The sequence below is a fragment of the Miscanthus floridulus genome, chromosome 16 (genome assembly GCF_019320115.1).
Source record: "Miscanthus floridulus cultivar M001 chromosome 16, ASM1932011v1, whole genome shotgun sequence".
NCBI classification, from domain to species: domain Eukaryota; kingdom Viridiplantae; phylum Streptophyta; class Magnoliopsida; order Poales; family Poaceae; genus Miscanthus; species Miscanthus floridulus.
The window spans coordinates 74,014,346-74,036,082 of record NC_089595.1 but is presented as its reverse complement, the minus strand read 5'-3'; the positions used below and the strand labels follow the sequence as shown (position 1 = coordinate 74,036,082).

Genomic DNA, 21,737 nt, shown 5'->3' with positions numbered 1-21,737 from the left:
TTATTTTTTTCAAATTGATTTGTCAGGGTTTTGTTTGATGTGTTGCTTTCATGTTGGTTGTATTTGGCGTTTATGCATGTATAAGTTTTTAAAATGCATTTAGGAGATGAGTATCTTTTTCTAGGAGTTTTTCTAGAATTTAATTCCTTTCCCTCTCAACTAAATCCTTTTATCTTAAGCTTCTAACAATCTTTTGTTGCGCCTCAAATGTTTTATTTTGGTTCATCATGTTCCAAAGTGCACTATCAGAACATATTTCATTGAAAACTTCAACGAAACTAATTTAATGTTAGAGATCTTGGCGCATTTTCTTATAAACTTGGTCAAACTTAAGAAAATTTAACTTAGCATAAAGGTAAAGTGGGCTATAATTTTGAACTAAGGGATTAGTGGTTGTATGAACACACCACAGTCGTACTAGTTAATACTACCTCACTGCTAAAAATGATGCAATTCTAATTCTATATTTAGAAAAAGTATCTAAAGTTTGACTAAATTTATTAAAAAAATATTAATATTTATGACACCATATAGTTATACTATGTAAATATATATTTTCGATACCATAAATATTGATACTTTTTATATGAATTTTGTTAGGTTTAAAATGGTTTGACGCAGGACTACGCTACATTGTATTCTTTTTATTAGGAGGAAGTAATAGTTAAGACTTACGAAGCAACAACAATGCGTCTAAATTTGTGCTACAATGTCTCATATATGAATATTTGTGAGAAGAAAAGTTTTTGACTTAAATAAATGATTTTATTCTAAGTGTTTATGTACCGATGAGAAGGAAGTTTTAGAGTTATTGATTCAACTGTTTGCAGAGTGTCACACGTCCAGACGTCCTATTTCAACCGCTTTGGTGCTATCGAACAGCTGAGTTCCCATAAATTTCAGTTCCACATCTGAGTTTGACCCAAGAATTCTGAGAGAAAAGCTAAAACAGAATAAACCCTAACAGGAACGCAGCCTGAACTAGACCAATATCATATCACGTGAATACAGTCCCTTCTGCCTAAGATCACGTTACTGCTAAGGAAGGGCATTAGCAAAGTTAGGATATGAAAGAACCGCCAGGAAACTTTCCCATACCTGAACTGCTCAAAGAAAACTCTTGCCTTTTGCTGAAGATCTTCTAAGAAACGTTTCAGTTCCAATACCTAATGTACGAAGTCCGGCATTCTAGTACATGCTTAGCTTCTGCAAGCATAGCTCAAACCAGTGTAGACACTGTTGAACTGTCCAACCATGTCGCAACCTTTGTCTAATGCATACATTACGGGTAAATTAAGCTACGGCACCAAACCATATATCTTGGCACCATGTTGCCAACCTCCTTGATTGGTTTGAAACACTGTACTGCTTTCTCGCTTTTATGCACAGAATGGTTACAAAATTTTGCTACAGCTACCCTAAAAGAATCAACAACTTTCCTGCTACCTCTGAATCATGTTGTGTACACATAGAGTAGTTGGTTGTACAAAATGCCTGGTTGTCAATGCGGTGGTCGTGGAGAGAAGCTATTCCCTGGCAGAAATCTGCTAGTTGAATGGAATATTGAAATATGATCAAGATAAGTCCAATTAACACACACATGTAAACCAACCGCTAATAGAGTTCAATGACATTGAACTTACGCGTAAGTCAATCCTGTCTTGTTCAGTAAGTTCTCTGGAACTGTTCCATTTAAATTATTGTATTGTAAAAATCTGATTAATGAAGAAAAAATCATCTGGTAAGTGGCATTAGTGTAGATTAATTCAAAAGCATATGCTGACTGGAGTATTGGCATCCAGATACAAGGTGCATGAAGAGATAACACCAATCTCGGGCACTCTACACCAAACCGACAACATGGCAGCATTACATTTACATGTCACAAACTCCAGGATTGACTTACTACTTGGGACACTTCCATTTTTGGTGCTGGGAACTCATATTGCATTACTCGTGGATAGAGTTACAAACAAATTCGGCTACTTTCAAGCAGGGTTAAGGTAGTATCCGACAAGTTTATCTCTTTCGTTTTGGCAGGATGTAGTGTATTTCATTGCAGATGTTCTGCAGCTGTACTGGACAGACATTCGATCCGCACCAAGAAATTTGTCTACTATAATGCTAGCACATAGATCCCATGGCCCTTCATAGGATTTTCCATTCAAAATTGTAGTGGTGATAAGAGAATTGAAGCATGGCCTGACTAGCAAAGTTGTTCCTGTTTTCTATTCCAATTCCAGTTCCTATTTATATCTCCAACTAGCTGCTATTAAAGTTTGCATCAGAGTACAAGTCACAGCAGCACCATTCTCTTGAAAGAAGGAATAAATGGTCAGTTGACCACAATTTTGTAAGACTGTGTTACAAAAACAATGGGGCAAACAATTGCACCATATCCCCAGCATTTTTCTGAAGCTAGGTTTTAGACTGCGTAACAAAACCATTCCCACCCATAAACTAAGGTTGAATTATCTGTCAGACAATTGCTCATGTAGAGCAAAGGGGAGGATGTCAAATCATGCAACTAACAAAAGAAAATGTTATAACATGCTACTCTCCTTTTCAATGGCTTGCTCAAACCATTGGCATACTCCCAACAGAGAGATACTGTAAGAAGTAAATCCCCATAAATTGGACAGATATTGTATACTGTGGGACTTGCAGAGATATGTTATATCATTCCGTTATATGTATAATAACAAACTTGAAAGGCATACCCATACAAACTAAGGACTAAAATACATCATATAACACTAACTCATGTCACAGGTTTACATCTACTGTCAACTTCTTGTGTTCTTCAAGCAATGCAGCACATATTTACTTGTCAGAATAGATGTGCAGCAATTCAAAGCATGAAAACACGACTAAATTGAAGATCATCAACACACTATGCTGGTGCTGATAATTTGTTTCAACATGAAAGATATTCATGTCAAATTGTTGAAAATGAGAATAACAAACTATAAGCACAAAGTGATGAAATTAACTCACATTTCACGCAATGTATTGATTGTCCCCAATGTCTCCGGTACCGATCCAGATAGCTGGTTTTCTTGCAGGTGCCTACAAGATAAACCCTTCTCCTAAGTAATGTACAGACAACATACAACTTTGACGATGACCTTGAAAATTACATAGCTAAGGGTCTTACAGTCGTTGGAGATTTCTTAGGTTGCTAAGATTCGGAATAGACCCACCCAGTCTGTTGTGTGCGAAAGATCTGTTCATGGTAACAGTGTTATTTATTTTATTTTTAATTTTTGCTATTTTATTCAATAATCAATTACTTTTTTTTAAAGAAAACATACATATTAGTCAAACCAGTCAGATTGGCAATATCAGGTGAAAGAAATCCAGAGAGGCCCATGCTTGAAAAGTTCCTGTTATAAATCAATACAATGATGTCACTGCAAAAGGGGGAAGAACCATGCTACGCAGATGGAAGCAGAATGAGTTCAACTCACAATGAGATGACACGTATTTTTTATCCTTCATCACATGTAACTCCGGTCCAAGAATATCCTGAAGGCATGCATTGATCTCCATTCCAATCTTCAGGTATATTTTGAAGGTTTTTCTTTATACTCTCCAGGGCAAGTACTGCAAAAGCATCCTAGAAGTAATTAATAGACTAGTTACATGATGCAAGGCAACTTATGCAGAATGTTATATGCAGTGCAGATTTATTTTTTCCTGCAATCATATTTTGGAATCCATGTGACTTCCTAAAAGATGTGTGCACTGATAAATTACAGGAACTATTTGACAATTAGGTGGTGTTAATGAAACATAATGCATTACACCTCAAGGAATCACATTGATGGTAATGCCACTGCTGTGCTAGCCATACAAGAGTTTCCGGTGACTCATAACATGGCAAGGGATTATGAACTTAATATGCAGCATATTACATTAGCCATGAAATTTCTACAGAAAGAAAAAAATGATAAGAGGCAATAAGTGTAGCAACTGCTATACCATCCCGTGCATATGTCAATCTTCCTACAGGAAAAAGCCCAAAGACCTCGCCAGCATTAATAAGTGGAGGAAGAGCAGAAGGAGAAGCAGGTTTCAATATAATTGTGGTCAAGCCTGAGAGAATCCATTGCGTTGCAAAGACAGAAAGACCAGCTGACGTGACATTCAGATCTTTGAAAAAGAGGTAATCATTTATATATATGTCAAAGGTCCTTGAATTATCAGGCAAAGTAGAGGGAAACATAATAGCTATCATTTTGAAGAGCCACTGGAGGCCATTGTAACACAAGGGGTGCATCTTGTTCTGCTACGAAAGCTGTGTTAAACACATCAGGAGGGGGAAGATTCCAGAAGTCAGCTGATGTAACATTTTGGGTGCTACTGACAGCATGCTTGTTGTCCGGGAATGGCTGCCAATAGCGATCAAAACTGTCATTAGGGTACTGAAAGCTCTAGTTTGGTTTTGGTGAATTGATGAAACCCTAAGTGCTAACCTAGTTTATCAAGTGATCATGAAATAGGTAGCACACTCCAAGTGATGAAGCAAATAAAGATCATAGCATGATGATGATGATACCATGATGATGATCAAGTGCTTGGACTTGAAAAGAAGAAAGAGAAAAACAAAAAGCTCAAGGCAAAGGTATAAACCATAGGAGCTATTTTGTTTTGGTGATCAAGACACTTAGAGAGTGTGATCACATTTAGGATTGATAGCCGTACTATTAAGAGGGGTGAAACTCGTATCGAAATGCGGTTATCAAAGTGCCACTAGATGCTCTAACTCATTGCATATGCATTTAGGATCTAGTGGAGTGCTAACACCCTTGAAAATATTTGTGAAAATATACTAACACATGTGCACAAGGTGATACACTTGGTGGTTGGCACATTTGATCAAGGGTGGTGAAGTTTGGGAGTAAGGGTAAGAAACTCCACCGGCGGAGTGTCCGCCCGTAGAGTGCGGACAGTCCGACGGTGAGACCGGCACCCTAAACAGAAAAGACGGCAGAGAGATGATGAGTGACAGGGTGCGTCCGGTCAGTGCTGACGTACGCTGACGTGAGACGCACAGAGAAGATGATGAGTGACCGGACGCTAGGTGAGTCCGATCGGGCATGACCGGACGCGTCCGGTCGTGAAAATTCGCGTTTGGAACCTTACTGGAAACGACCGAACGCTGAGGTCCAGCGTCCGGTCACTTTCTAACTGACGCATCCAGTCAACTGATGACCGTTGAAATCTGACGAACAGTATTTGAAGCAGGGGACACGTGGCGTGAATCACGTGACCGGACGCTGAGGGCCAGCGTCCGGTCGATTGGACCGGAGCGTCCGGTCACCCCGCGTTCAGCCCAGTGAAGGAGTACAACGGCTCTATTTCGTGGGGGCTTCTATTTAAGCCCCATGGCCGGTTCAAGCTTATACCTTTGGCCATTTTCATTGATATAGCAACCTTGTGAGCTTAGCCAAAGCCCTCCCACTCATCTCTATCATTGATTCATCATCTTTGTGAGATTGGGAGAGAATCCAAGTGCATTGCATGAGTGTTTGCATCTAGAGGCACTTGTTGTTCGTGTTTCGCTGCGTGTTTTGCTTGTTACTCTTGGTGGTTGCCGCCACCTAGACGGCTTGGAGCAGCGAGGATCGTTGAGCGGAGGGTGGTGATTGTCTCTGGCTCCGATCGTGGTGATTGTGAGGGGTTCTTAACCTTTCCCCGACAGAGAGCCAAAAGGTACTCTAGTGGATTGCTCATGGCTTGTGTGATTCTCATCTTGTGTTGGTTGTGTGGCACCCTATTGAGGGTTTGGCGTGTGAAACCAATTAGCGCGTGAACCTCCAAGTGAGTGAATCGCCACAACGAGGACTAGCTTGCCGTCAAGCAAGTGAACCTCGGTAAAAAAATCATTGTGTTCATCATTGATTCCGAGGTGATTGGTCTTCATTGTTATTTATCCTTGTGATTGATTGGTTCCTTCATCTACACGGCGGTATAACCTTCTTGATCACTCTCTTTACATTACCGCAAACTAGTTGTCAAGCTCTTTAGTGTAGCTAGTTGTGAGAGCTTACATGCTTGGTTGGTGTGGCTCTTTAGTTAGCCTTTGAGAGCACACTAACATAGAGTAGTGTCATAGCTATTGTGTGAATAGACACTATTTAAACTAGAATTGTGATAGGTGGCTTGTCTTTTGAGTAGGCTAGCGCAACACTTGCTTTGCCTCATAATTGTCTAACCGTTTTGTTAAGTGTTGTTGTAGAAATTCTTAATAGGCTATTCACCCCTCTCTAGCCATTAGGACCTTTCAAGTGGTATCGGAGCCGAGGTCATCGTGATTTGAGGCTTAACAACCTTCGGTGTAAAAATGACTCAAATCAACAACACCAAGAAGCCACCCCAATTTGATGGCACAAATTATCCTTATTGGAAGTCAAAGATGACCACACACATCAAGTCAATCAATAGAAAGGTGGCTCATTGCTCTAAGTGCTATTCATGATGCAATTGATGAGAGAATATTTGAGCAAATCAAGAATATTGAGATGGCTCATGAAGCATGTAAGAAGTTGGAAGAATCATTTGAGGGCACTCAAGCCGTGAAAGGTGCAAAGGCTTACATTCTCAAGGAGAAATTCGTAAGCTTCAAGATGAAGGAGGATGAGAGTGTGCCGGAGATGTTTCATAGGCTTCAAGTGCTTATCAATGATCTCAAAGCACTTGGAGAAAAGATGAACGACAAGGACTTTTCCCATAAGTTTTTGAGATGCTTACCTTAAAGATTTGGCACATTGGTCACTATTCTTGTAAGGAGTGGTTTGGACACCATGACACCAAACCAAGTGTTGGGAGATATCATGACCGATGATACATATAGAGATGAAAATGAGAAGGAAGAAAAGAATGAGAAGAAGGATGAGAAGAAGAAGAGTGTCGCATTCAAGGCAACATCATCCAAGGGCAAAGCTAAGCAAGAAACATCAAGTGAAGAAGATGAATCATGGGATGATGATGATGATGATGAGAAGATGGCTCTATTTGTCAAGAGATTTGGCAAGTTTATGGTGAAAAAAGGCTACCGTGCTAGAAGAAAGAAGTCTTCATCCAAGAACAAAGAAGAGTCAAGAAGGTACTTCAAGTGTAGAAGCAAAGATCATCTTGTTGCTCAATGTCCACAAAATAGCGACAATGATGATGACAAGAAGAAGAACAAGAAGAAGGACAAGAAGGAAAAGAAAGAGAAGGACAAGATGACCTTCAAAAAGAGGAAGGGTGGTTCATATGTGGTCACTTGGGATAGTGATACTTCTTTAAGTGATAATGATGATAGTGATGATGACAAGACCACCAAGAAGAAGGCATTTACAAGCATTGCAACCAATGAGAAGCCTTCTCTCTTCGACTCTTCATCATGCTTCATGGCTAAAGCCACTAAGGTACAAACTTACGATGCTGAAAGTGATGAAGAACATGATGATGATAATGAAAATGAAAATGATAGTGATAGTGATGATGATGAACCTACTAAAGATGAATTAATTGACATGTTAGAAGATGCTAGAGAACACTTTGATATCAAGAGAAGGGAATGCAAAAGCTTGCGTAAGGAACTAAAAGCCCTTAAGCAAGCCTTTGATGAGCTCAATGCATCTCATGAGAGGCTAGAGGAAGCCAATGAGAAGCATGGCAAAGCTCACAAAAAGCTTGAAAAAGCTCATTCCTCTTTGCTTAATGAGCAAAATAAAAAGAAGCATGTTGAAACTTACAATGTAGGTTTAACTTGTGATATAATTGATGAATCATTATCTATGCCTATCATTGTTTCTCCCACTAACCCTTCTTGTAGTACTTTTACTTCTACCTCATCTAGTAGTGATGGTTTCACTTGTGATGCCTCACTAATGGTTAAGAATGAGAATCTCAAGAAGGAGGTTAACAAGCTCACTCACACTTTGGCTAAGGCCTATGGTGGTGAGGACTGCTTGCTTATGTGCTTGGGTAGCCAAAGAGCTTCTCTCTATAAAGAGGGATTGGGCTATTCCCCCAAGAAAGGCAAGGCGGCCTTTGCTCCTCACAAGACTAGTTTTGTGAAGAACAATGGTCGGTTTTACACTAGTTACAAGCAAGTTGGTCATAAAGAGCAAGAATGCAACAACAAGAGCAAAAATGCTAATGTATCCTTCATAAAGCTTGATTCATGCTATATGCTTACCAAGGGTACAAATGGTGTGAAGGCTAAGTTCATTGGTAAACCATGGATGGGCTCAAAGAAGAAAGTCATATAGGTAGCAAAGAGCTTAGCGACTAACCTTCAAGGACCCAAGCAAGTTTGGATACCTAAAAAGAACTGATCTTCTCTTGTAGGTCAATTACAAAGCCGGAGGAAGCAATTGGGTTCTTGATAGTGGGTGCACTCAACACATGACCGGTGATGCAAGAATGTTCAACTCAATCAACACCAATGGCAATGATGGTTATGATAGTATCACATTTGGTGACAATAGCAAAGGCAAGGTTAAGAGGCTTGGTAAGATTACAATATCCAATGACATGAGCATATCCAATGTATTACTAGTAGAGAGCTTGAACTTTAATTTGCTATCTGTGGCTCAATTGTGTGATCTTGGATTCAAATGCATATTTGGGGTAGATGATGTAGAGATCATAAGTGTATATGGCTCTAACTTGATCTTCAAAGGCTTTAGATATGAGAATCTATACTTGGTTGATTTCAATGCTAGTGAAGCTGAATTATCTACATGCTTGGTCACTAAGTCTAGCATGGGTTGGTTATGGCATATAAGGCTTGGTCATGTTGGAATGAAACAATTGAATAGATTGGTTAAGCATGGCTTGGTTAGAGGCTTGAAAGATGTTGTGTTTGAAAAGGATAAGCTTTGTAGCTCTTGTCAAGCCGGCAAACAAGTTAGAAACACTCATCCTAAGAAAAGCATAATGAGCACTAGTAAAGCATTTGAGTTATTGCACATGGATTAGTTTGGACCAACACAGTACACTAGCATCGGTGGTAACAAATATGACTTTGTGATAGTAGATGATTACACTAGATACACATGTGTATTTTTTCTAGTGGACAAAAGTGATGTGTTTGCAACATTCAAATCATTTGTCAAGGGCATTCACATTGAGTTTGAAACAACCATCAAGAAAGTTAGAAGTGACAATGGTAGTGAGTTTAAGAACACTAGAATTGATGAGTTGTGTGATGAATTTGGAATTAGACATCAATTCTTGGCCAAGTACACACCTCAATTAAATGGCCTTGTTGGGAGTAGGAATAGAACACTCATTGATATGGCAAGGTCTATGCTTAGTGAGTACAATATGAGTCAATTTTTTTGGGCCAAAGCTATCAACACGGCTTGCTATTGTAGCAACCGCCTCTATTGTCACCCATTGAAAGAGAAGACACCATATGAGCTCTTGAATGATAGAAAGCCCAACATTACATATTTTCGGGTCTTTGGTTGCAAATGCTATATCTTAAAGAAAGGCACAAGATTGGGCAAGTTTGACAAGAAATGTGATGAAAGATTCCTACTTGGTTATTCTACTACAAGCAAAGTATATAGAGTTTGGAATTTGGATAGTGGTACTCTTCAGTAAGTTCATGATGTTGAATTTAATGAAACCAAGGGTTCACAAGTAGAGAATAAGAACTTGGAAGATGTTAGAGGCATTCAACTTTCAAATTCCATGAAGAAAATGGATATTGGTGAAATGAGGCCTAGGCAAGTGAATGATGATGAAGATGATCAAGTGCAAGTGCTCTCTAACTCAAATGTGCAAGATGATATAAATCAAGTTAGTGCAAGTGGCTCTCATGACAATAAACAAGATCAAGTGGCTAGTACATCATCTCAACCCAATGATCAAGCAAGTGCAAGCAATCAAGTTTCAATCCTCCAACCAACCAATATTGCAAGAGATCATCCATTGGACACTATCATTGGTGATATTTCTAGAGGTGTACAAGCAAAATCAAGATTGGCATCATTTTATGAACAATTCTCATTTGTGTTAACCATTGAACCAAATAAGATAGATGAAGCATTGAAGGCTGATGATTGAGTGAATACTATGGGAATTATTAGAGAGACCAAAGGGACACAATGTGATTGGAATCAAATGGGTCTTTAGAAACAAGCAAGATCAAGATGGGATAGTAGTAAGGAACAAAGCAAGATTAGTAGCACAAGGCTATACACAAGTTGAAGGTCTTGACTTTGGAGAAACATATACCCCGGTTGCTAGATTGAAAGCAATAAGAATCTTGCTAGCCTATGCTTGTGCCCACAACATCAAGCTTTATCAAATAGATGTTAAGAGTGCATTTCTCAATAGCTACATCAATGAAGAAGTATATATTGAGCAACCTGCCGGTTTTGAAGATGACAAGAAGCCCAACCATGTGTATAAGTTAAAGAAAGCATTGTATGGCTTGAAGCAAGCACCTAGAGCATGCTATGAGAGATTGAGGAATTTCCTACTCTCTAAAGGGTTCACAATGGGCAAGGTTGACACCACTCTTTTCATCAAGAAGATTGGAAAAGATTTATTTGTTTTGCAAATCTATGTTGATGATATCATATTTGGGTCAATAATCAAGACTTTTGTGATGAGTTTGGAAAGATGATGGCTAATGAGTTTGAAATGTTCATGATTGGAGAGTTAAGTTACTTCCTTGGCCTTCAAATCAAGCAATTGAAAAATGGTACATTTGTGAGTCAAGGCAAATACATCAAGGACATGATCAAGAAGTTTGGCATGAGTGATAGCAAAGTCATTAGCACACCACTGGGAACCAATGGCAACTTGGATAGTGATGCAAGTGAAAATATGGTGGATCAAAAATTGTATCGGTCTATGATTGGAATTCTACTCTATGTGACCGCATTAAGGCCGGATGTCATGTTTAGTGTATGCATGTGTGTAAGATTTAAAGCCTCACCAAGAGAAAGTCATTTGAAGGCTACAAAAAGAATATTGATATACTTGAAGCATACACAAAATGTTGATTGGTGGTATCCCAAAGAAGCAAAGTTTGAGCTAGTTGGTTACTCCGACTCGGTTATGCGGGATGCAAGGTTGAAAGGAAGAGCACCTCGGGCACATGTCAATTGTTGGAAAGATCACTTGTTTCATGGTCATCAAAGAAGCAAAATAGTTGTCGGTGTCTTAGACCGGGGGGTCCTCAACCAACTAGTGAATTTGTTCTGCGTGTTCCCGATTCCGGATGGTGATGCAAAGAGACACAAGGCTTATACTAGTTCGGGCAATTCATGCCCTACGTTCAGTCTGAGAGATTGATCTTGTATTCCTTGCACCGAAGTGCTTGTAGTAGGGGGTTACAAGCTAGGTGAGAGAGGGAGCCAGTCCTAGGCCTCGGCGGGGAGTGATGTGGGCTGCTTGAGACGTTGCTCTTAAGCGGCAGGGCAGTGCGCGTGTTACAGAGTGTTGCCCTTTTTGAGAACCTGTCTCCTGCCCCCCCTAAATGGCCCAAGTCCTTTCCTTTTATAGTTGAAGGGAGGACAAGGGCAGTACATGTGCTTACTATATAGTGTCGTGTGAACAGAGGCGGCATGTCCGAGCCCTGTAGCCTGTTCCGGTGGCGGCGTGGTCGTTGAAGTGGTCCGTCCTTGGAGCGTTGGGGCGACGTGCTGGTCACATCCGATCCTGTGCATCATAGGAGCTCTAGGGCTACCTCAGAGCGGGTGCGGCGGTCAGCGTGCGGGTCGCTGTGGACTGATTGCGCGCGCGGCCGAGGCTCGGTTGGTGCCGAGGCCGAACCACGGTGGGGGGTCTCGGCAGACGTGAATCCCGAGATAGCCGAGACCCTGGCGTAGAGTGCCGAGGCCTGGGGGGAGCGGTCGACCTGGTACACTGGTTCGGGGGTGATGACGATCCGGGCCAGTTCTCCCATGTTGCGTTGTCTTCGGGGCGGGAGTTATGGAGCACAGTGTAGTGCGGGCGCTGATCGTGGGCACAGCGCCAGAACACAGTGGCCGGTAATCCCCGCCATGCCCTGTCTCAGCCAGTATGGTGCTGATGCGACTTCTTGTCCCATCGGCCTCTCCACGGTGTCGAGCCGTCGTCCGGCTAAGATTGCGGGAGTGGTTGACGCATTAATGGGACGCGACATGCTGTCGGGAACACCGGTCGAGGTGGGAGCGACGGGTTGTTGTCAAGCCAGCCTCGAGCGATACGGAGGATAGCAGTCTCATCCGAGGCTGTACACACGGGGCCTCGGGTGAGTCGGAGATTGGGCTCCTTGCCGAGGCCTCCCGTGAGAGGCCTCGCGTGAGGCGGAGATTGCGTCAGGGCACTGAGACCTCCTGTGCGAGGCTTGAGGTGAGGCGGAGAGCCTGGTGGGCTCGGACGGGGCTGGTGATGAGACCATGGCTTACCCTCTAGTTTTGTTGTTGATGGGATTTAAGTGACCCTTTTGGTGTACGCTTAGGGTACCCCGTTTTATGGTACTCGACAGTAGCCCCTGAGCTTTAGGGGGAGTGCGTGCACTCTCCCTAAGGGTTTGTCGAGATCTAGCTTGCAGTGGCTCCTGTAGGGATTGTGTTTTACTTCTTGAGGTTTCAGTGGGTGCGCGCGAGCGCACCCGCCGGGTGTAGCCCCCGAGGCCCTGGAGGAGTGGAGTCACTCCTCCAGGGGCTTTTTTGTGTTTTGAGTGAGGAGTTTTTATCGTATTTGCCAAGCCCACAAGTGCGAGTTCGGGTCGTGGGGTTTCGGCAAGGTCGCAGGGAGAGCCCCCGAGCCTCCGCACGAAGCAAGAGGGCAGTCAGGGGTGCCCCTAATTTTTTGTGCGGCCCTCACGCTTCCTTTTCGCTTGGAAGGAGGGGTGGAATGTGCCAGGCTACCCTCGGTGGGCACGAGCGGTGGCACTTTCGGTGAGCTGTTATCGGGTAAGTCCGAGTGGAGGCCCGCGCCCCGTTCGCTAGGGGACAACTAGTGGTCCGGAGATGCACTCCAAGGGTACCGGTGGGTTTCTCTAGTGGGTGCCGAGGCCGTTCGCTGGGCCCCGGTGGCTCGGTGCCTCCCTACGGTGGGATCCCATTCGAAGACTTCCATGCCGGTCTCGGACATGACTTAGGACGCCCCGAGCGATTTGTTTGCTCGGGCCTCAGCCATTCATGGGCTCGCCCATAGTCGTCCCTGACTCTGTTGTCCTAGGGCAGCTGTCGAAACCTCAGGGGGCCCAGCCTTCGAACCCCTAGACTGTAACGGGCTCGGTGCCCTTTATCGCATTTGTAATGAAACTTCTAGTGCGGACTTAGGTCGTTTGCCGTTGTCTTGGGTGCAGGAGGAGCCCTCGAGCCTCTGCCCAGAGCGAGAGGGCGGTTAGGGGTCCCCTGGCTTTTTTTGTTCGACCCTCACATATCCTTTTCGTTCGGACGGAGGGGTTGTTTGTCGAGCCCATTCGGGTGCGAGCCGGAGTCGCTGGGTCTCGACAAGGTTGCAGGAAGAGCCCCCTAGCCTCTGCATGGAGCGAGAGGGCCATCAGGAGTTCCCCTGTCTTTTTGTACGCCCCTCGTGCGTGAGGGTTTGTTTGCCAAGGCCCCTTTGGGCGCGAGCCTAGGTTGCGAGGTCTCGGCAAGGTTGCAGAAAGTGCTCCCTAGCCTCTGCCCGGAGCGAGAGGGCCGCCGGGAGCTCCCCTGGCTTTTTGTACGACCCACGCGCTTCCTTTTCGCTCGGAAGGAGGGGTTGTTTTGCCGAGGCCCCCTTGAGTGCGAGCCGGGGTCGCGAGGTCTCGACAAAGTTGCAGGAAGAGCCCCCTAGCCTCTGCGCGGAGCAAGAGGTCCGTCAGGGGTTCCCCTGGCTTTTTGTATGACCCTCACGCTTCCTTTTCGCTCATAAGGAGGGGTGGAATGTGCCAGGCTACCCTCGGTGGGCACGAGCGGTGGCACTTCCGGTGAGCTGTTATCGGGTAAGTCCGAGTGGAGGCCCGCGCCCCATTCGCTAGGGGACGGCTAGTGGTCCGGAGATGCACTCCAAGGATATAGGAGGGTTTCTCTAGTGGGTGCCAAGGCCGTTCGCTGGGCCCTGATGGCTCGGTGCCTCCCTACGGTGGGATCCCATTCGAAGACTTCCCTGCCGGTCTCGGACACGACTTTGGGCGTCCCAAGCGTTTCGCTTGCTTGGGCCTCGGCCCCGTATGGGCTCGCCCGCGGTCGTCCCTGACTTTGTTGTCCTGGGGCGGCTATCGAAACCCCTGGGGGCCCAGCCTTCGAACCCCTAGACCATAATAGGCTCAGAGCCCGGTTCCTTCATCTAAAAGGAATAGGGCGGGGGGAATATCTTCCCCATCGGCTCGGCAACGGCTGGCGCGCCTTTTGAGGTGGTTTTCTGGGGAGACGGAATGACGCATGCTGCCACAGCAGCCAGGCACGACGTGGTGGATGGGACATAACTGTTCCCGCAATTAATGAGAAAAAGGTGGGCATGTGGGCGGTAAAATCGGATGGGGGTTAACTGTGCCGGATCCAGGGGAAACTTCCCCGATTTCATCGCCCGTCCATTTCGCCTTCTCTCCGCATAAATACGCAAAGAGCCTCGCCCCTCCTCTCCTTACCTTGCCTGCGTTAGCTCTGCCCCCATCGAGCCATCGCTAGAGCAGCGGGTGCTGGGAAGAAGAAGGGAGAAGAGCAAGCCAGGGAGAGAGCGAGAGAGAGAGAGAGAAAAAAACTCACCGCCGCATTCGATCCCTCCACCACATCCATGGCCGGCGACATCGTTGTCATCGAGGCAGACCCTTGGGATCCATCTGACATCACCGAGGAGATGCTTCAGTCGCTCGTCGATGGCGGACTCCTTCATCCGGTGATGGACCCCAACAGGCCGGAGTGGATCGCTCCGTCGGGCGAGCCGGAGCCGAGGCCTCACGATGGCTACGTCATGAGCTTCGTCTCCTTTGACGAGCGTGGCCTCGGCATCCCAGCGGACCGGTTCATGCGGGCGCTCCCACACTACTATGGCGTGGAGCTCCACAACTTCAACCCCAACTCCATCGCACAGGCGGCCATCTTCGTTGTCGTCTGTGAGGGGTACCTGGGAATTGCTCCCCATTAGGAGTTGTGGCTTCACCTCTTCCGGGCGGGGCATACTACTAAGCCGACGGGGACGTCGGGCACGAGGAAAGCGACGAGGGCCGGCGGCTGCACTCTCCAAGTACGCCAGGACCGCCAGCACCTCTACATCCCGGCCCAGCTCGCGTCATCCAATCGCCGATGGTACATGAGCTGGTTCTACCTTCGCAACGACGACGGAGGACTTCCCCCCTACACTGGGCGGATTGTGGGGAGCTGCCCGGAGAGGTGGAAGTACGGCGTCCCGAGGAAGGACCAGCCCAAGCTGCAGCCGCTTCTGGAGGGGCTAGAGAGGCTATGGGGCCATGGCCTTACCACGGCTGTGGTCGTGGCTGCCTTCCACTGCCGGAGGGTGCTGCCACTAATGGCTCGGCGGTGGCGGCTGTTCGAGATGAGGCCGGGTGAGCCCAATGAGGGCATCCGGATGTCCTCCACCGCCCTTTCCGACGAGGAAATTCTTCGTCGGGTGGGGGAGACGGTGGAGGCGAAGCTGAGGGGCGGCAACTTGACCCCCATCGCGATGCACCCATCGCGGGGGTTCCTCTCAATGGTAAGTCGTGTGTTGCTGTAGCCCCCGAGCCTCCTCCGTTTCTCCTTACTTCTCATGCACGTTCGCCGTTCCTACAGGGGATAAGGGACGTGTGCACCTCTCCGCCGCCCGTCCCCGAGGACGCGAGGCGGCGGGCGATCAACCGGGCGCACGCCGAGGCGCAGAAAAAGAGGAAGGATGCCAAGGCAGTGAAGCGCACGAAGAAGATCCTCACGCATGAGGAGCTGGACAAGCGCCGCAGTCAACAAAGGAAGGATGGTCTCCCGTTGGAGGAATCCCCATCGCCGTCGCTGTCGACGGAGGCCTCAGACGGGGATGACGAGGGCGAGGTGGGGCGAGGTCCCCTAGACCATCTCCCTGACGTAGTGGAGGTGGTGCCCGGGGCGTTGGCAAGCAGCCCGGCACTCCCGGGAGGAGGAGGAGAAGCGGACCCGGGGTCGGCAATTGCCCGCTCCGGGGCCGAGGCCGACACGCCCGAGGCGCGGGCGTTGGGCAAATGCGCCGTCAGCCCGGTGGGCTCGGCGGCGGCGGAAGCGATGCAACTGCCCCCATAGAGGACCAAGGGGGCGCCAGGGTCCGTTGAGGACCAACCAGCGCCGATGGACACGGAGGCGATGCAACTACCCCCGCCCCCGCCTTTGCGGATGAGGGTCGCCGTGGCGAAGCGGTTGCCGCCCCACTCGAGGTAGGTGTATTTTTGGTGGGGTCGCAGTGCTTTCTGTTCGTTCTTTTGTCTTGTACTGACCCCATGATCATCTTGTCCTTAGCCGGAAGCGACCTACGGAGGTGCCTACCTTGGCACCCCTTAAATCGCTCAAGGTTAACCCCGGCTCCACCGCCCATTGGGTGACGGAGGCGCAAGTCGCCCTGCATCGTGGCGCGGCGTCGGTGAAGGCCGACCCAAAGGAGTCGGCCACTCAAGGAGGGGCTGTCGAGGCGGCCCTGACTCAGGAAGGGGAGGCGGCGCCTCCGCCCCGTGATGGCGAGGCCCGTGGGTCGGATGCGGCCGAGGTTCCCTTGGCCGTCGAGACCACTGGGACCGAGGTCCTCGGGGTTTCACAGGCCGGGGCGACCGAGGCTACGGTGCCTAGGACCATCGAGGCTGTTGCGGCAGGCACCGGAGCCCTTGCGACCGTCGAGGCCATGATGGCGGAGGCCGGAGCCCCCCAGACCACTGAGGCCACGATGGCGGAGGCCGGAGCCCCTGGGTCCACCAAAGCCACGATGCCCGAGGCCGGAGCCCCCGGGGCCACCGACGCTGACGTGATCGTGGCGGGGCTGCCGGCCCAGGAAGTGGAGATGAAGGCGGCGGAGGCCTTGGCAGCACCCTTGGTTGAAGGCCCACCGCCGTTGCGGGAGAGCGCCCAGGAGGTGGAAGTTCTTCCGATCTGCTCCGACGATACTTCCTAGGCGCAGGAGATGGCCGGCGCCGAGGTGGCCGGTGTCATGGACCAGCCGGCTCCAACCCTAGGCGAGGAAAGCTCGGCCCTCGCACGGGTGCGACCCGAGCCCCGTGGGTGGAACCACCCGCGTGTCCTATGGCAAAGCCGAGATGATCCTGAGGCAGAGCCTCTGTTTGCTCTCGAGGACGCGGCCGAGGGCGGTCGCTGGGACATGTTCGAGCAGTACCGCCAGCTGGCGGAGCGGTCTCTACGGATGGCGTTGTCCGTGGTGGCCAACGATTTGCCCAGAGTTGCCCAGGTTCGTGCTTTCTTTTCCCATGCGGTGGTCTTTTTCCGAGTTTTTTACGAGGATTGACCCCTGTTCTGTTTCCCCCAGGAGCTCGAGACCCGATCTCTTGGGAAGTCGGTCTTCCTCCACCGGGAGAGGGATGTCTGGGACCAACTTCAGTGGTAGAAGGGCCTTCTTGCCGGCGCCAACGAGCTCCTGTCGGCGCGGAGCACAGAGGTGGAGGACCTCTACCTTTGTTGTGCCGACACGAAGGTCGAGGCGGCCATAGCCCAGGAGCAGCTCGCCCCTCTGGCGGCGCGGGTCAAGGTGTTGGAGGAGGAGCTCACCCATGCGGCCAGTGATCGGGATGCCTTCAGGGCTCGAGCCGTTGAAGCTACGGCCTCGGCCACGGCTCTTGTGGGGCAGCTAGGGGCAGAACAGAATGCTCACCAGCTGACGAAGGGCGCTTTGGATGAGGCCCTTGTAGCGGCTGAGGCCTCGTGAACTGAGGCCGTGGTTTGGAGGGGAAAGGCCGAGGGTGAGTCCTATTCCCTTCGTTTTATTCGCCTTTTCTTACGTTCATTCCCTAACTTCCTCGTGTGACGCAGAGCTGGGGAGTGAAGCTTCTAGGGTGGCCGAGGCTTCTCAGGTCGAGGCCCAGTGCCTGAAGGAGAAGGCCGAGGCTTCCCAGGCCGAGGCCCTGTGCTGGAAGGAGAAAGCCGAGGCCTGTCAGGTCAAGACCCGACGCTGGGAGCAGAAGGCCAAGGGTGAGTTCCGTAGGCTTCCACCCCTAATTTAGGTTGTTTTTTCCCCTCGCTCAACCCCATTCTGTTTTTTGTGGTGCAGAGTCAGAGGCGGAGGTTACCCGGGCAGCCGAGGCTTCCAGCGCGGTGGAGACGGTGCTCGAGACCAAGATCGGGGAGCACGAGGCGCTGAAGAGTGCTGCCCGTGCTGCCTGCGAGGCCTTGGTGGTCGAGGGGGTTTAGTCAGGCAGCTCCCAAGGGAGCTGCCTGATTGCGCTGAGCGGTCAAGTGCGTGAGCGGCTCCAAGGAGCGCTGCATACGGGCGTCAAGCGCGCACTGGCCGTCATCGCCTCGCACTACGTTGGTGTTGACCTTCAAGCCATCAGCGATGGCTACGTCTTGTCCGATGATGACGACGAGGCCGATGTCATGTGGGGCCGCACGTACACACGTCAGCGGCGGGCCCGAGACATCAGGCGAGCCACAGAGCGTGCGGCAGCAGCGAGCGGAGGCGCGCCCAACAGCCAGGCCAGATCGAGTGGCTAAGGGCTGGCCTTGATTTTAGGAGTTGGTTTCCTTAGTTTGCAAAGATTAGTTTGTTTCCAAGATTAGTTGGCTGATTGGCTATTTATATGTAATTCCGAAAGACAATGAGGGGGAGAAGATCATTATCCTTAATCCTCTCTGTCTCTCAACTAAGCCTACGGTAGAGGGGTGTAACCTCACCAGAGAAGACGGCCGACGGCTACGAACTACGTAGCCACGGTCCGGCCAGCCAAGGGCTTGACGCCCTTGACAGCCGACAAGGTGGTGACGAAGCTGTTGGAGGCGGCGGAAGGCCCTGGCACCGTGCTGGCAACGTTGTTTGAAGAGGAGGTGGTCCCTCCCCCGCCGTCTGCCGATGCTGGAGGTGCTGAGCCTTGACCTGGGCCCAAGCGGCCAGGTAAATAGAGTAGGGGTTAACTATGTATCGTAACGTTTATGGCCATGGAGGCCTTTCTTTGGAAGTATTCGTGTTTCTTTAATCATTTGTCTTGTATTTCCGAGCCTTTGCCCTTTTGTTGTCTCTGATCTGATTTCTTTGTAAAAAACCTCTTTGGAGCCTAAGCCGTCCCCTAAGCGAAAGGTGGTGAGGGAGCGCCGTAGCTCGGAGGCTTAGGCCGTCTCGTGACTCAACCAGCCTTCTAGCCCTGAGATGGGCTTTTGGTCCTTGGGTTTTCCGCAACCGATTCGTCAGAGCGTGCTCGAGGGTTTGGCGTAGGAATTTTTTCAAAAAACAACTAAAAAATGGCGTGTGGGACTTTAGGGGGAATCCCCCGTCTAGCCCCCGAGGGAGATTCGGTTCTACAGAGGCAGAGCCGAGTCTCCCTTATAGTGCCGAGACCAACGATAGGCTCAGGGAATTTCTCAAAAAATTAGAACAACTAAAAAGCGGGTTTCAATTATATTCCGAGAAACAATATATACAATGCTTGGAATTTTAAGGATAAAAGCGACGTAGCTGTTCTATGTTCCAAGCGTTGGTGAAGATTTCGTCCTTTTCGTTGGCTAGCTTGTAGGTCCCGGGCTTCAGCACTTGGGCGATGATGTACGGTCCTTCCCATGGCGGGGTCAGCTTGTGGCGACCCTTGTTGCTTTGTGCTAGCCTCAACACCAGGTCACCTACCTTCAAGTCTCGGCCTCGGACATGCCGGGCCTGATAGCGCCATAGGGTCTGCTGGTATTTAGCTGAGTGTAGCAGCGCGACATCTCGGGCTTCCTCCAGTTGGTCAAGGGCGTCCTCTCGGGTGGTGCGGTTGCTTCATTCGTTATAGGCCTGTAGCCTTGGGGAACCATATTCCAAGTCAGTGGGGAGGATGGCCTCAGCCCCATAGACCAGGAAGAAAGGCGTGAACCCCATGGCTCGGCTTGGGGTGTTCCTCAGGCTCCAGATGACCGATGGGAGTTCGGCGAGCCATTTCTTGCCAAACTTCTTCAACCGGTTGTAAATTCTTGGCTTGAGGCCTTGTAGGATCATGCCGTTGGCACATTCTACTTGGCCATTGGTCCTTGGGTGTCCTATGGCTGACCAGGCCACACGGATGTGGTGGTCGTCGTAGAACATCAAGAATTTTTTGCCGGTGAACCGTGTCCCGATTTCGGTGATGATGGTGTTAGGGACCCTGAACCTATGGATAATATCAGTGAAGAATAGCACTGCTTGCTCAGATTTGATTCGATTGATTGGACAAGCCTCGATCCATTTGGAGAACTTGTCGATTGATACCAGTAGATGGGTGTAGCCCCCGAGGGCTTTTTGCAGAGGCCCGACCATGTCGAGCCCCCATACGGCGAACGGCCATGTGATGGGGATGGTTTGGAGGGCCAGGGCCGGGAGATGTGTCTGTCGAGCATAGTACTGACATCCTTCGCAGGAGCGTACTAGCTTGGTGGCGTCGGTGACCGCCGTTGACTAGTAGAACCCTTGGCGGAAAGCATTTCCTATGAGCGTCCGAGGCGCTGCATGGTGCCCGCAGGCCCCTGTGTGCAAGTCCCAAAGCAGGGCTCGGCCTGCCTCGGCGGTGATGCATCGTTGGAGGACTCCGGAGGGACTTTGCCTGTACAATTCGTCATTGCAGAGGACGTAAGTCTTGGCTCGGTGCGCAAGCCGTCGGGCTTCGGTCCTGTCACTAGGAAGCTCCCCCCGATCAAGCCAATCGAGGAACGGGATTCGCCAATCCACGTCCTGGTTGGTCTGTGGAGGCTCGGTGTTGACTTCCATGACCTCGGGCTTGGTCAAGGGGGTCTCGGTAGTAGAGGGGGCGTCGAGCCCCGCCGCGGATTCCACAGGTGGGCGCTCCTCTATTACCAAGGTGTAGTCAATGGAAGGTTTGTGGAGGTCCCTGGCAAAGACGTTCGGGGGGACTAGGGCCCGTGCCAAGGCCATCTTTGCTAGTTCGTCGGCGGCCTCGTTGTACTTCCGCGTGACGTGGTTTAGTTCAAGACCGTCGAACTTGTCTTCTAGGCGACGTACCAGCTTGCAGTAAGCCTCCATTTTGGGGTCGAGGCAATTTGACTCCTTCATGACTTGATCGACGATGAGCTGCGAGTCGCCTCAGACGTCGAGACACCGTACCCCAAGTTCGAGGGTGACTTGTAGGCCGTTGATGAGGGCCTCGTACTCGGCCACGTTGTTGGAGGTGGCGAAGTGGAGCCGCACCATGTAGCGCATGTGTACTCCGAGGGGCGAGATGAAGAGGAGACCCACGCCTGCCCCGGTCTTCATGAGAGACCCGTTGAAGTACATGGTCCAACATTCTGTCTGGACTTGAGCAGGTGGTAATTGGGTGTCGGCCCACTTAGCCACAAAATCGGCCAAGACCTAAGACTTAATCGCTTTTCGAGGCGCAAAAGTCAAGGCTTCCCCCATAAGCTCGACGGCCCACTTGGCTATCCTGCTTGAGGCCTCCCGGTTATGGACTATCTCTCCCAAGGGGAAAGACGATACCACAGTCACTGGGTGAGACTCGAAGTAGTGACGTAGCTTGCGTCGGGCCAGGACTACGGCGTAGACCAACTTCTGGATGTGGGGGTAACGTGTTTTGGTCTCGAAGAGCACTTCGCTGATGAAGTAAACAGGTCGTTGGGTGGGTAGAGCATGCCCCTCTTCCTGCCTTTCTACTACTACGGCAG

At 49.2% G+C, this 21,737-nt stretch overlaps 2 protein-coding genes across 3 annotated transcripts; one reads left to right on the top strand and one right to left on the bottom strand.

Annotated features, from left to right (window-relative positions):
- Positions 1 to 1,088: 1,088 nt before the first annotated feature.
- On the bottom strand, positions 1,089 to 4,422 carry LOC136513855 (disease resistance protein BAK6-like). Of its 2 annotated transcripts, none has more exons than XM_066507831.1 (7): positions 3,985 to 4,422; positions 3,471 to 3,606; positions 3,315 to 3,386; positions 3,158 to 3,226; positions 2,998 to 3,069; positions 1,644 to 1,715; positions 1,089 to 1,544 (listed from the first exon to the last, which is right to left on the bottom strand). In XM_066507831.1, the coding sequence occupies exons 3-7, from the start codon at positions 3,371 to 3,373 to the stop codon at positions 1,502 to 1,504; spliced, it is 315 nt and encodes a 104-aa protein (XP_066363928.1). In that variant the 5' UTR covers positions 3,374 to 3,386; positions 3,471 to 3,606; positions 3,985 to 4,422; the 3' UTR covers positions 1,089 to 1,501. The 2 variants fall into 2 exon arrangements, with proteins under 2 accessions (XP_066363928.1, XP_066363929.1); XM_066507832.1 differs by having other exon boundaries at positions 1,644 to 1,683.
- Positions 4,423 to 15,621: 11,199 nt separating this feature from the next.
- LOC136510835 (uncharacterized) lies at positions 15,622 to 17,061 on the top strand. Its single transcript, XM_066505157.1, has 3 exons — positions 15,622 to 15,651; positions 15,729 to 15,916; positions 16,419 to 17,061. The coding sequence occupies exons 1-3, from the start codon at positions 15,622 to 15,624 to the stop codon at positions 17,059 to 17,061; spliced, it is 861 nt and encodes a 286-aa protein (XP_066361254.1).
- Positions 17,062 to 21,737: the final 4,676 nt, after the last annotated feature.

Bases quoted from the DNA above. Each gene is read 5' to 3' on its own strand.
- LOC136513855 (XM_066507831.1), bottom strand. From the start codon at position 3,373: ATGGGCCTCTCTGGATTTCTTTCACCTGATATTGCCAATCTGACTGGT. The intron at 3,227-3,314 runs GTATGTTTTCTT...TACCATGAACAG, and splicing joins CTGACTGGTTTGACTAATAT to ATCTTTCGCACACAACAGAC. The intron at 3,070-3,157 runs GTAAGACCCTTA...TTTATCTTGTAG, and splicing joins CTAAGAAATCTCCAACGACT to GCACCTGCAAGAAAACCAGC.
- LOC136510835 (XM_066505157.1), top strand. From the start codon at position 15,622: ATGCACCCATCGCGGGGGTTCCTCTCAATG. The intron at 15,652-15,728 runs GTAAGTCGTGTG...CCGTTCCTACAG, and splicing joins CGCGGGGGTTCCTCTCAATG to GGGATAAGGGACGTGTGCAC. The intron at 15,917-16,418 runs GTTGGAGGAATC...TCTTGTCCTTAG, and splicing joins CAAAGGAAGGATGGTCTCCC to CCGGAAGCGACCTACGGAGG.